This window comes from Ranitomeya variabilis, chromosome 2 (assembly GCF_051348905.1).
Source record: "Ranitomeya variabilis isolate aRanVar5 chromosome 2, aRanVar5.hap1, whole genome shotgun sequence".
NCBI lineage: Eukaryota > Metazoa > Chordata > Amphibia > Anura > Dendrobatidae > Ranitomeya > Ranitomeya variabilis.
In genome coordinates, this window is record NC_135233.1 from 722,044,119 (window position 1) to 722,058,506 (window position 14,388).

Below are 14,388 nucleotides of genomic sequence, written 5' to 3' on the forward strand. Positions count from 1 at the left end.
GCTCACCACACCTCTAGAGAAGTTCCTTAGGGGGTCTACTTTCCAAAATTGTGTCACTTGTGGGGGGTTTCAATGTTTACGCACATCAGTGGCTCTCCAAACGCAACATGGCGTCCCATCTCAATTCCAGTCAATTTTGCATTGAAAAGTCAACTCCTTCGCTTCCGAGCTCTGTCATGCGCCCAAACAGTGGTTTACCCCCACATATGGGGTATCGGCGTACTCAGGACAAATTGTACAACAACTTTTGGGGTCCATTTTCTCCTGTTACCCTTGGTAAAAAAAAACAAATTGGAGCTGAAGGAAATTTTGTGTGAAAAAAAGTTAAATGTTCATTTTTATTTAAACATTCCAAAAATTCCTGTGAAACACCTGAAGGGTTAATACATTTTTTGAATGTGGTTTTGAGCACCTTGAGGGGTGCAGTTTTTAGAATGGTGTCCCACTTGGGTATTTTCTATCATATAGACCCCTCAAAATGACTTCAAATGAGATGTGGTCCCTAAAAAAAAATGGTGTTGTAAAAATGAGAAATTGCTGGTCAACTTTTAACCCTTATAACTCCCTAACAAAAAAAAATTTTGGTTCCAAAATGGTGCTGATGTAAAGTAGACATGTGGGAAATGTTACTTATTAAGTATTTTGTGTGACATATCACTGTGATTTAATTGCATAAAAATTCAAAGTTGGAAAATTGTGACATTTTCAAAATTTTCGCCAAATTTCCATTTTTTTCACAAATAAACGCAGGTAATATCAAAGAAATTTTACCACTATCATGAAGTACAATATGTCACGAGAAAACAATGTCAGAATCACCAGGATCCGTTGAAGCGCTCCAGAGTTATAACCTCATAAAGGGACAGTGGTCAGAATTGTAAAAATTGGCCTGGTCATTAACGTGCAAACCAGTGAAGGGGTTAATGGAGCACACTTGGACTGGGTCGCAGTTAGCAGTGGGGTACCACAGGGGTCAGTATTGGGCCCTCTTCTTTTTAACATATTTATTAATGACCTTGTATGGGGCATTCAGAGCAGAATTTCAATATTTGCAGATGACACTAAACTCTGCAGGGTAATCAATACAGAGGAAGACAATTTTATATTGCAGGATGATTTATGTAAACTAGAAGCTTGGGCTGATAAATGGCAAATGAGCTTTAATGGGGATAAATGTAAGGTCATGCACTTGGGTAGAAGTAATAAGATGTATAACTATGTGCTTAATTCTAAAACTCTGGGCAAAACCGTCAATGAAAAAGACCTGGGTGTATGGGTGGATGACAAACTCATATTCAGTGGCCAGTGTCAGGCAGCTGCTACAAAGGCAAATAAAATAATGGGATGCATTAAAAGAGGCATAGATGCTCATGAGGAGAACATAATTTTACCTCTATACAAGTCACTAGTGCGACCACACTTAGAATACTGTGCACAGTTCTGGTCTCCGGTATATAAGAAAGACATAGCTGAACTGGAGCGGGTGCAGAGAAGAGCGACCAAGGTTATTAGAGGACTGGGGGGTCTGCAATACCAAGATAGGTTATTACACTTGGGGCTATTTAGTTTGGAACAACGAAGGCTAAGGGGTGATCTTATGTTAATGTATAAATATATGAGGGGACAGTACAAAGACCTTTCTGATGATCTTTTTAATCATAGACCTGAGACAGGGACAAGGGGGCATCCTCTACGTCTGGAGGAAAGAAGGTTTAAGCATAATAACAGACGCGGATTCTTTACTGTAAGAGCAGTGAGACTATGGAACTCTCTGCCGTATGATGTTGTAATGAGTGATTCATTAATTAAATTTAAGAGGGGACTGGATACCTTTCTGGAAAAGTATAATGTTACAGGTTATATATACTAGATTCCTTGTTAGGGCGTTGATCCAGGGCACTAGTCTGATTGCCGTATGTGGAGTCGGGAAGGAATTTTTTTCCCCAATGTGGAGCTTACTCTTTGCCACATGTTTTTTTTTTTGCCTTCCTCTGGATCAACAAGTTAGGGCATGTTAGGTTAGGCTACGGGTTGAACTAGATGGACTTAAAGGGAACCTGTCACCCCCAAAATCAACAGTGAGCTGAGCCCGCCGGCATCAGGGGGCTTATCTACAGCATTCTGGAACGCTGTACATAAGCCCCGATGTAACCTAAAAGATGAGAAAAAGAGGTTAGATTATACTCACCCAGGGGCGGTCCCGCTGCTGGTCCGGTCCGTGGCCTCCTATCTTTATCAGATGTGGTCCTCTTCTTGTCTTCACGCTGCGGTTCTGGCGTAGTTTGTCTGCCATGTTGAGGGCAGAGCAAAGTACTGCAGTGCGCAGGCGTAGAGAAAGGTCAGAGAGGCCCAGCGCCTGCGCACTGCAGTACTTTGCTCTGCCCTCAACATGGCAGACAAACTACGCCAGAGCCGCAGCGTGAAGACAAGAAGAGGACCACATCTGATGAAGATAGGAGGCCACGGACCGGACCAGCAGCGGGACCGCCCCTGGGTGAGTATAATCTAACCTCTTTTTCTCATCTTTTAGGTTACATCGGGGCTTATGTACAGCGTTCCAGAATGCTGTAGATAAGCCTCTGATGCTGGTGGGCTTAGCTCACCCTCGATTTTGGGGGTGACAGGTTCCCTTTAAAATCTTCCTTCAACCTTAATAACTATGTTACCACAAGAAATCATCAGATGTGACGTCCCAATGTGACACCATAAGACAAAATCAGATGTGACGTCCCAATGTGCCGCCCGCATCTCAGTGTGGTACACCACATAAAGCCCTGACCTTACAGTGGGGGAATTGTCCCTTCTCACATCTCCAATCCCATGAACCTGACCAATCTGACATCGCCCCACAATCAGCCCTCCTAAAGGGGTCCTCCCCTTCTCCCAGCCCCCTGGGATCCCCGGCACTCCGCTTCCCAGTGCCCGAGCCAGTGTCTCCATCCACAGTACGATGGTCTCTTGCACTGTGAGCCGGTATCTGTGCGCCGACCCCCTGCTGACCCCACCCCCCGGCCGGCCCGGTGCAGTGCTATGCTATAAAAGCGTCCAGGGCGCAGGCTGCGGCACTTAGAGGCCGACCCAGGGAGGATGCAGGGGGAGAGCACGGCGCAGCAGTGTAACATGAGGCCGGCCAGCTGCACGGCGCCGCACCCGGGTGATGAGTGGTGGAGAGCGCCGCCCAAGCCGTACTGGGAGGAGGCAGCCGGGAACACGAGCGCCCCCTGCCTGCTGGACATGTGTGATGAGATCCTGCTGCTCATCCTGGGCTTCCTAGACCCCTTCTCCCTGTTCAGCGTTAGTGGGGTGTGCAGCACTTTGTACCGGGTCAGCAGCACACACAGCCTGTGGGCCAAGTGCTCCATGGTGGGTATAGTGCCCAGAGGAGTCTCCGTGTGTATGGCTGTGCCCCCTCACATCTGGGGGATGAGGGTCTTTGCTTCCAGGCTCAGGCACTCCTGTATTCCTTGGTGCTGTCTGCTGGTAACTTCCTGAGGTTCCCGCTGATTCTCTGCTGCTCGCCATTCCCCTAGTATTCTGTGCTGTGTAGGCGGCTTGCACAGGTGAGGCCCCTGGGTTCCTCATGTGGTGCAGGTCTGTGCTGTATAGGCGGCTTGCACTGGTGAGGCCCCTGGGTTCCTCATGTGGTGCAGGTCTGTGCTGTGTAGGCGGCTTGCACAGGTGAGGCCCCTGGGTTCCTCATTTGGTGCAGGTCTGTGCTGTGTAGGCGGCTTGCACAGGTGAGGCCCCTGGGTTCCTCATGTGGTGCAGGTCTGTGCTGTATAGGTGGCTTGCGCTGCTGAGGCCCCTGGGTTCCTCATGTGGTACAGGTCTGTGCTGTATAGGTGGCTTGCACAGGTGAGGCCCCTGGGTTCCTCATGTGGTGCAGGTCTGTGCTGTATAGGTGGCTTGCGCTGCTGAGGCCCCTGGGTTCCTCATGTGGTACAGGTCTGTGCTGTATAGGCAGCTTGCACAGGTGAGGCCTCGGTGTTCCTCGTGGTGCAGGTATGTGCTGTATAGGCAGCTTGCACAGGTGAGGCCCCTGGGTTCCTCATGTGGTGCAGGTCTGTGCTGTATAGGTGGCTTGCGCTGCTGAGGCCTCTGGGTTCCTCATGTGGTACAGGTCTGTGCTGTATAGGCAGCTTGCACAGGTGAGGCCCCTGGGTTCCTCATGTGGTGCAGGTCTGTGCTGTATAGGTGGCTTGCGCTGCTGAGGCCCCTGGGTTCCTCATGTGGTACAGGTCTGTGCTGTATAGGTGGCTTGCACAGGTGAGGCCCCTGGGTTCCTCATGTGGTGCAGGTCTGTGCTGTATAGGTGGCTTGCGCTGCTGAGGCCCCTGGGTTCCTCATGTGGTACAGGTCTGTGCTGTATAGGTGGCTTGCACAGGTGAGGCCCCTGGGTTCCTCATGTGGTGCAGGTCTGTGCTGTATAGGTGGCTTGCGCTGCTGAGGCCCCTGGGTTCCTCATGTGGTACAGGTCTGTGCTGTATAGGCAGCTTGCACAGGTGAGGCCTCGGTGTTCCTCGTGGTGCAGGTATGTGCTGTATAGGCAGCTTGCACAGGTGAGGCCCCTGGGTTCCTCATGTGGTGCAGGTCTGTGCTGTATAGGTGGCTTGCGCTGCTGAGGCCTCTGGGTTCCTCATGTGGTACAGGTCTGTGCTGTATAGGCAGCTTGCACAGGTGAGGCCTCTGGGTTCCTCGTGTGGTGCAGGTCTGTGCTGTATAGGCGGCTTGCACAGGTGATGCCTCTGGGTTCCTCATGTGGTGCAGGTCTGTGCTGTGTAGGCGGCTTGCACAGGTGAGGCCTCTGGGTTCCTCGTGTGGTGCAGGTCTGTGCTGTATAGGCGGCTTGCACAGGTGATGCCTCTGGGTTCCTCATGTGGTACAGGTCTGTGCTGTATAGGCAGCTTGCACAGGTGAGGCCTCGGTGTTCCTCGTGGTGCAGGTATGTGCTGTATAGGCAGCTTGCACAGGTGAGGCCCCTGGGTTCCTCATGTGGTGCAGGTCTGTGCTGTATAGGTGGCTTGCGCTGCTGAGGCCCCTGGGTTCATGTTGTGCAGGTCTGTGCTGTATAGGCGGCTTGCGCTGCTGAGGCCCCTGGGTTCATGTGGTGCAGGTCTGTGCTGTATAGGCGGCTTGCACAGGTGAGGCTCCTGGGTTCCTCGTGTGGTGCAGGTCTGTGCTGTATAGGCGGCTTGCACAGGTGAGGCCCCTGGGTTCCTCATGTGGTGCAGGTCTGTGCTGTGTAGGTGGCTTGCACAGGTGAGGTTTCTGGGTTCCTCATGTGGTGCAGGTCTGTGCTGTGTAGGCGGCTTGCACAGGTGAGGCCCCTGGGTTCCTCATGTGGTGCAGGTCTGTGCTGTCTAGGCGGCTTGCACAGGTGAGGCCCCTGGGTTCCTCATGTGGTGCAGGTCTGTGCTGTGTAGGCGGCTTGCACAGGTGAGGTTTCTGGGTTTCTCATGTGGTGCAGGTCTGTGCTGTGTAGGCGGCTTGCACAGGTGAGGCCCCTGGGTTCCTCATGTGGTGCAGGTCTGTGCTGTATAGGCGGCTTGCACAGGTGAGGCCCCTGGGTTCCTCATGTGGTGCAGGTCTGTGCTGTGTAGGCGGCTTGCACAGGTGAGGTTTCTGGGTTCCTCATTTGGTGCAGGTCTGTGCTGTGTAGGCGGCTTGCACAGGTGAGGCCCCTGGGTTCCTCATGTGGTGCCGGTCTGTGCTGTATAGGCGGCTTGCACAGGTGAGGCCCCTGGGTTCCTCATGTGGTGCCGGTCTGTGCTGTATAGGCGGCTTGCACAGGTGAGGCTCCTGGGTTCCTCATGTGGTGCAGGTCTGTGCTGACAGGTCAGAAGGCTCCATTCACACCAGGATTTCCGCAGTCTTTTGGGACAGTAGGGGTATGTTTCCACGGTCAGGAAACCTTCAGGATTCGCTGCGGATTGGACGCTCCATCTCCGCAAGATAAATAACAGTCTATGAATAGGATGCAGTGGTTCTGCATGGTTCAATGAACACAATCGGAATCACTGCACGTACAACAGGGGGCGGCACTTTGGGCGGAGCAGGGTAACTGCTGCGTCCAAAGCGCAGGGATTCCTGACCATGGAAAGTGGAAACATACCCTTACACTAGTAGCTGTGAAGTATTATTGTGGCTCTTTATTTTGGATCTTTATTTGTTAATGGATGAACAATCCAGATGAGTGTTAAATCAACCGCTGTTTTAGGCCTTGTCAGACTTCATGATGAGGCCACGTTCACACATTCAATATTTGGTCAGTATTTTACCTAAGTATTTATAAGCCAAAAACCAGGAATGGAACAATCAGAGGAAAAGTGTAATAGAAACACGTCACCATTTCTGGATTTATCACCCACTCCTGGGTTTGGCTTAGGCCTCTTTCACACTTCCGTCTTTCTTTTTCCATCACAATGTGTGGTTTTGTGAAAAAAAAAAAAACAGATCCAGCAAATGTTTCTGCTGGATCCGTTTTTTTCCTCAGACTTGTATTAGCGACGGATTGTGACGGATGGCCTTCTGTTTCATCCGTCGTGCACTGGATCCGTTGTAAAATCGCTGTCCGTCATGTGGAGACAACGCACAGAACGTTTTTTGTGCACGTCGTAAAATCGCGTAGCGACGTATCTTGAACCGTCCGTCATTGGCTTTAATGGAAGCCTAGGGACGCAGGATTTGTCGCTGTGTTAAAAGCAGGAATCCAGCGACTGGTTCTGTCTTTTGAAACTGAGCATGCCTGGAAGAATTTCCAGTCGGGGAAATTCTCGCTCGCTCTTTCTACTATTGATGCTGCCTATGCAACATCAATAGTAAAAAGATCTAATGTTAAAAATTAAAAAAAAATAAAAAATTGTGATATTCTCACCTTCTGGTGGCCCTCACAGCCTTCCCGATGCTCACGATGCTCCCGTTCCCAGTAATGCATTGCGAGAATGACCTGTGATGACGTAGCGGTCTCGTGAGACCGCTACCTCATTGGGTCATTTCGCAAGGCATCACTGGGATCAGGAGCATCGCGAGCGTCATGAGGATCGGGAAGGCGGCGAGGGCTGCCAGAAGGTAAGAATATCAAGATTTTTTCTTTTTTTAATTATTTTTAACATTAGATCGTTTTACTATTGATGCTGCATAGGCAACATCAATAGTAAAAAGTTGGTCTCACTTGTCAAACACTGACAAGTGTGACCAACCTATCAATCAGTTTTCCAAGCGATGCTACAGATCTCTTGGAAAACGCTACAGATCTGTCAAAAAACGGATCCAGTGCATCTGTTTTTACAATCTGCACAGGATCCGTCTTTTCAACATTTTGACGGATTGTGACTGATTGTAAAAAAACGGAAGTGTGAAAGAGGCCTTACAGATGCTGAATGTGTGCATGTGTTTGAATCCTGACAGCATTGTGCATACAGTCACATGCCAACTAAACATACTCGCCAGGCACGTCTAGTCAGAATGCAGCCAAAAGTATGCAAATGAAACTTGTGGTCACTAGTGATGAGCGAATATACTTGTTACTTGAGACTTCCCGAGCACACTCGTGTGTCCTCCGAGTATTTTTTTTTAGTGCTTGGAGATTTAGTTTTCATCGCCGCAGCTGAATGATTTACATCTGTTAGCCAGCATAAGTACATGTGGGGGTTGCCTGGTTGCTAGGGAATCCCCACATGTACTTATGCTGGCTAACAGATGCAAATCATTCAGCTGCGGCGATGAAAACTAAATCTCCAAGCACTAAAAAATAGTCAGAGGTCACCTGAGCATGCTCGGGAAGTCTCGAGTAACAAGTATATTAGCTCATCACTAGTGGTCACGTGACTGTCAGCTCTTTTAGAAAACCCTTTTTTTAAGCTGGCCATACACTTGATCAACGTCAGCAGCATGTTTGGCGGATGGCGATCTCTTCTCTCCCCCCCCCCCCCCCCTCTATATCCCGTTCACAGGGATGTGTGGAGTGGGGACAGGTGCAGCAGCTTATCGCCCCTGAAAACTAAATGATCGGCTTGTGGAACTGTAACTAGCTCCTTCTCTCCCTAACATTATAATTTGGGGGGCGGCCACCAATACACATTAATTGGTCGGACAGCGTTCATTTATTGTGGGTGATCACCTATTGCATTTAGTGCCTTCCATGTTGTACTACCTTCACCTGTACCAGGATTGTTCTCAGCTGTGTACTGCTCCCCTGGCTTCCATCTTCACGGGGGTGGGGTGCTTCTAATTGACAGTTCCGCAAACTGTGCAGGGTCCCATGCTGCAACCAGGGAACTGAAGCTGGTCTGATCTGGCCGGTGGTCCCACCAGTGTCACAGAAGTGAATGCACTACAGCAAACACCTTGAGTGCTGCGCTTCTTGCCGAGGAAACTGCCCACCTCTGAAATACAGCAGCAGTGGCCTGGTAACCTAGGACATGGGCCACCAACTACTGAATTAGGAGTTTTAGAAATAAAGCTGCAAAATTGCTGTTACACGCACGTTGCTATTGTAACTATATAGAGAATTGACCTCTCCTTGAAGGGAAATGTCACGTAACCCAGTGATGTTATCAGAAGGTGAGGTGCCCTGGTATTGAGCCCGCTGTGGCCATGTTCCTACATAGCTTAAAGGGATTGTCCACTACTAGGACAGCCCCTTGTTTAACTAAATGTTTGATCTCGATTAAAATAAAAAACCTATGCTAACATACCATGCTGGTGCCATTCCCAGTGTCAGCTCTCGTGATTTGTTGTGACATATGGTGCCTGGCGCCCAATTAGCTTATCCCTGACTTCCTCCTCATGTTCAATCCGTACAAAGGCTTAGGCAGTGACACCAGCACTGATTGGGCACCGGGCACCACGTGTCTCAACACCGCACGAGGGCCCCTGAGAGAGAGAGCAAGTGCCGACAATGGTGGAACGGCACCAGCATGGGAGGTGAGTAGTGGGCAACCCTTTTAACCCCTTCACCGCTGGGCCATATTTCATTTGTTTTTTTGCTCCTTCTTCCCACAGCCATGACCTTTTTATTTTTTCCGTTGATATGGCCATGTGAGGGCTTGTTTCTTGCGGGACGAGTTGTACTTTTGAATGACATCATTGATTTTGCCATATAGTGTACTGAAAAACGGGGAAAAGGAATCCAAATGCAGTGAAATTGCAAAAAGTGCAATTCCGCCAACAAAATTTTTCTTACATTGCTCACTAATTGCTAAAACTGACCTGCCATTATGATTCTCCAGGTCATAAGGAGTTCAGACGCCAAACGTATGGGTTATTTTTTAAGTGGTGTCATTTTCTGAGACTTGTAGCGTCTCCATTTTTCGGGATCTTGTTGATGGCTTATTTTTTGCGTGCCAAGCTGACTTTTGTATTGATACCATGTTTTGATCTCCTGTTGTATTTTAATGCAATGTTGTGGCGAGGGAAAAACAAACGTAATTCTGTCATTGTCTTTTTTTTTTTTTCGCTATGCCATTTACTGATTGAATTAATTTTTTACATATTGATAGATCTGACCATTCTGAACCTTGGCGATCCCAAAAGTGTTTTTTTTATTTTGAATGGGGCAAAAGAGGTGATTGAAATTTTTTTAATTTTAAAAACTTTTTTCTTTACACTTGCTTCATCCGACCGCTTGTTCTACACAGAGCTCTAGATATCCTGCAATGACAACCACAAGGATCTCTTGCAGACCCCAGGTTGTCATGCAAACCCAGCAGCAACCCTCAATCATGTTACACGGGTGCCGATGGACGGAATTAGTGATGTGCTGCCGGCGCGATCATGTTAACAGCTGTTAGGGGCACATGTCGGCTGTTGAAATCAGCTGACGGTTCAGTGCAGGAGCCTGCATCAGAGGGGGAGACCTGACTTGCGCCTTACATTATGGTGCATGTTGCAAAGGGGTTAAATACTGTACTTTTTATTTCAAATCTGCTGCAAATAAATTTAATCTGTCACTTGTATCATGCTGTCCAAACCGGCAGCATGAATTAGATCTGGTCTGCAGTATTGCAGCCAGGTATTTTTTTTTTTTCTCTGAAGTGCTAGTGATTAAAAAAAATACATTTGTTCTGCCAAGTACGATAGCTGGAGATGAGATTAGACCCACTGTGTCCGGCTTCTCCCAGTGCTGTTGAAGATGATGGACATTTCTCTCGGTTGTGTGTGTACATAAGGCGATGCCTGTCAGACATCTGCAGCAGCACTGTAAGGGTATGTCTCCACGTTCAGGATTGCATCAGTCTTTGGTCAGGATTTTATGCAGGTAAAATCCTGACCAAAACTGCACCTGAGGTCACTGGCAGGTCACCTGTGGTGTACCTGCGTGTTTTGCTCATAGTAGCAACATGCTGCGTTTTTAAACGCATAGTGGAGTCTGGATTTCATAAAATCCCCTCCACTATGCTGTAACATCTGGACGCTGCGTTTTTGACGCAGCAGAAAAACGCAGCGTCAAAAACGCAGCGTTTCCTGAACGTGGAAACATACCCTGAGGAGCTGGCCGAAGACCGGACTAGTTTGGCTCTCAAGTTTTCTTTGAATCACCAGAGCTCATCAGAGAAATGTTTACCTGGCTGCAATCAGTCAGGCTCTGATTCATGCTGCCCATGGTTTAGGTAGCATGAATCAGACAGGTTCCATTTGAAGGGAATAGGTCAGCAGGTTTTTTGCTATGTAATCTGTAGACAGCATGCTGTAGGGGGTTAAAACACAGATTTCAGTGATGTCTCATCATCAAGCTATGTGGTTTTGTTTACAATGATTGTTTTAGCACCAGGAGCTTATCATTGCTGGGAAACAGCAGGTGTGCCTGGTAGTCCCACTTCGTCCTCTTCTGTGATGGGCAGCTCACGGTCTATGGATTTTTATACACAGAGCCTGGTGTGGGTGGGGTTAGCTTCCTCAGTTCTGCTTCATGCTAAATCTAAAAATTGTCAGAACCACTGCAACCAGTAAATGAAGTGATACATCATTGGATTCAGGGTTGCTTTGCCTACGTCATGCTGATCTCAGATGAGTTGGCAAAACTCCGCTGACAGATTCCCTTTAAGGGGATTGTCAGTAGTGAATAACTGTTAAGGCTATGTGCACACGTAAGAAAAGAGGTGCAGAATTTTCTGCACAAAATCCGCAACTCCTGGCAGAATCCGCAGCCATGGATTTTCTGCGGTTTTTGTGCGGAATTGATGTGGATTTTGTGCAGATTTTCTGCAGTTTTTCCCACTGCGGATTTCTATTATGGAAGGGTGCTGAAACGCTGCAGATCCGCACCAAAGTGACATGAACTTCTTTCAAATCCGCAGCAATTCCTCACTGATTTTTCCGCACCATGTGCACAGCTATTTTTTTTTACATTGATTTACATTGTACTGTAAATCACAGTGCGGTTCTGCAGCGTTTCTGCACGGGAAAAAAACGCGGATCCGCACTAAATCCACATCGTGTGCACACAGCCTTAAAGTCCCGCTGCTCAATTCTTTATAGTGGAGTTAGGGCCCCTTCACACTGTGCAATCAAAGTCTGAACGAGCGTTCGATTTGTGACGTTTATCCGTCCTCGTTCCGAGGTTGCAAAGTGTGACATGGCGTTACGATTTGCGACGCAGCCCAGCATCGTACGATGTGAAAGAAAGAGCAGAACTTTCTTTCGTCGTAAATGTCTCGCTGTGGCGGTCGAAATCGTAGTATGTGACGGCGGTCATACGAGCTCGTAATGCGACTACGTGGGTTGGGCTTCCGCATACCTGTCTCCTGATTGGGCGTGACGTTTTAGCACGCCCATGCTGGTAATACGTCACGCTCGGAGTCGTAGGACTATGGCGGTGTGAAGGGTAGCGTACGATTGCGACGCGTGACGTTCACATCGCAACTACGTCAGAAAAAGCGTTAACATCGTAGAGTGTGACCGCTGGCTGCGAGCTCGTACTGCGATGTCGAATATGACGCAAATGCGTCGTAATCGTAGCAGAATCGACCAGTGTGAAGGTACCCTTAATCCTTTATATACACCTTCCCATCTGCTTGTTTACCCTTAATCTCCACCCTCCTCTTCTTTGACAGCTCTGGCTTCATAGGTCCAAAGAAGGGAGGAGATAGATGGAAACCAAGCAGGTGGGAAGGTGTATATAAATGACTGGCCCCGCCATAAAGCACTGAGCTCTTGTACTTGGTTTGAACAGTCAATCTGTGCTTAGTCCCTTTAACGCTTCAAGCAAAGTAAATATGATTTCATGATCACGTGTCTCTGGAAATAGTGGGCATGGTTTGCTTTGTTTTTTCTCTATAGGCTTCTATAGTAACTGTAAAAAAAAAAAAAAAAAAGGAAAATAGTGTAGAAAGTTTATAAAGTTTTATTGTACATACAGTGCAGACCAAAAGTTTAAACACACCTTCTCATTTCAAGATTTTTCTGTATTTTCATGACTATGAAAATTGTAAATTCACACTGAAGGCATCAAAACTATGAATTAACACATGTGGAATTATATACTTAACAAAAAAGTGTGAAACTGAAAATGTCTTATATTCTAGGTTCTTCAAAGTAGCCACCTTTTGCTTTGACTGCTTTGCAGACTCTTGTCATTCTCTTGCTGAGCTTCGAGGTAGTCACTGGAAATGGTCTTCCAACAATCTTGAAGGAGTTCCCAGAGATGCTTAGCACTTGTTGGCCCTTTTGCCTTCACTCTGCGGTCCAGCTCACCGCAAACCATCTCGATTGGGTTCAGGTCTGGTGACTGTGGAGGCCAGGTCATCTGGCGTAGCACCCCATCACTCTCCTTCTTGGTCAAATAGCCCTTACACAGCCTGAAGGTGTTTGGGGTCATTGTCCTGTTAAAAAATAAATGATGGTCCAACTAAACGCAAACAGGATGGAATAGCATGCCGCTGCAAGATTCTGTGGTAGCCATGCTGGTTCAGTATGCCTTCAATTTCTCTAGTCACCTTCCACGACAGTCACCTTGGGAGGATGTCTCCCTGCCCTAATGGGGGACAGGAACACAGAGGTTAAATAACCCTTCCCTTCTTGCTATCTCCAGTGTTTTTCCTGTCCCCCAGTGGGGCATGAAGAGGTCCTGCAGATGCTGTCATGGCCGGTGAACGGAGCACCTGGATTTGCTTACCGCCGGGCAGCCGAGGTCGGGTGGTGATCCTCTCCTCCACCTCCATGTGCTGCGCTCCGTCTCCATCCCTGTGGTGGACTCGGGCCCTCCTTCCCGCACCTCTGTCTGGGGCAAAGCGGGGCAGTGACATGCTGCCGGGGTCCTCGCTGAGCTCCCCAGTGTCGTCCCTCTCGAGCGTCTGTGTGGCGTTCCGGGTTCGCGGTCTGGTGCTCTGCACTGGAACGCACGCTGTCTCTGGTGTTCCAAGAGGACGATGGCCACCGGGGGAATCGCTGACAGGATAGGGTCGTTTCAAGCGTCCCTATGGCCCGAAGGGGGAGGAGCACATGATATCGCTGGGAACCTCGATACCTTCATATCATGGTCTGGGCCTCCAGGTAAGACGCTGTTCCCTGTCTGTGTCTATATACAGCTTGACCATGGACAGCAACAAACCCTCTGCTTTATCTGCAGATCCCTGCGTTCACCGTCCTGCCGTGAGTAGCTGGGCTGGTCCCTTTACTGTTCAGGCATGTTTTGAATGGGTTTCTTAGTATACCTCTCTTTTAGGGAGAAAAGGTCTCTGCCCCAAAGAGTAAACCTAGCCGCAAGTTTGTTTGTGGCTCCCGGCTACCCTCCGCCAATAAGAAGACCCTATGTCAACCCTGTACGGATGACCTATTACGTGCTGAACAGCCCTCCCTCCTGGACAGCATTAAAAGCTTGATTAAACAGGAGGTACAGTCCTCCATGGCAGCCTTCTCCCAACCTTGTGTCGCATCCTCCCCCTCTAAAAAGAGGAAGATGGCCCCAGTTAATACCAATTCTGACTTGGGTGAGGTCCATTCTTCTGAGTCAGGAGATGATTGGGAGAATGAGGGCTCCACATCCACCCCTAAAGCGGATGGGAAAAAATATTACTTTTCCTCTGAAGCTATGGATGAGCTAGTCTCCATAGTAAGAAGCACCATGGGGGTTGAGTAAGTGGAGGAAAAACATTCCGTACAGGATGTAATGTTTGGGGGCCTGACACCCAAGCCTAAAAAAGGATTCCCTATACATAAAAATGTTCAAAATCTCATTTTCCAAGAGTGGGCTTCCCCAGAGAAGGGCCTTAGTGTCCCCTCAGACTTTAAAAACCAGTTTCCCTTAGAGGGTGATAATTCTATTTGGGAGGTTCCCAAAGTGGACGTTCAGGTCTCTAAAGTCACCAAGAAGACATCTCTCCCATTTGAGGACTTCTCAATTAAAAGATCCAATGGATATATCTATTTCCATAGATATGTCCATATCCA

At 48.4% G+C, this 14,388-nt stretch overlaps 1 protein-coding gene across 1 annotated transcript in view; it reads left to right on the top strand.

Moving 5' to 3' along the window:
- Nucleotides 1-3,050: 3,050 nt before the first annotated feature.
- The window catches only part of LOC143807696 (uncharacterized), a 126,084-nt gene continuing 114,746 nt past the window's right edge, over nucleotides 3,051-14,388 (top strand). The window contains exon 1 of the mRNA XM_077289532.1: nucleotides 3,051-3,363. Coding sequence (XP_077145647.1) covers nucleotides 3,088-3,363 — 276 coding nt within the window. The 5' untranslated portion in view covers nucleotides 3,051-3,087. The remainder of the gene's footprint in view (nucleotides 3,364-14,388) is intronic.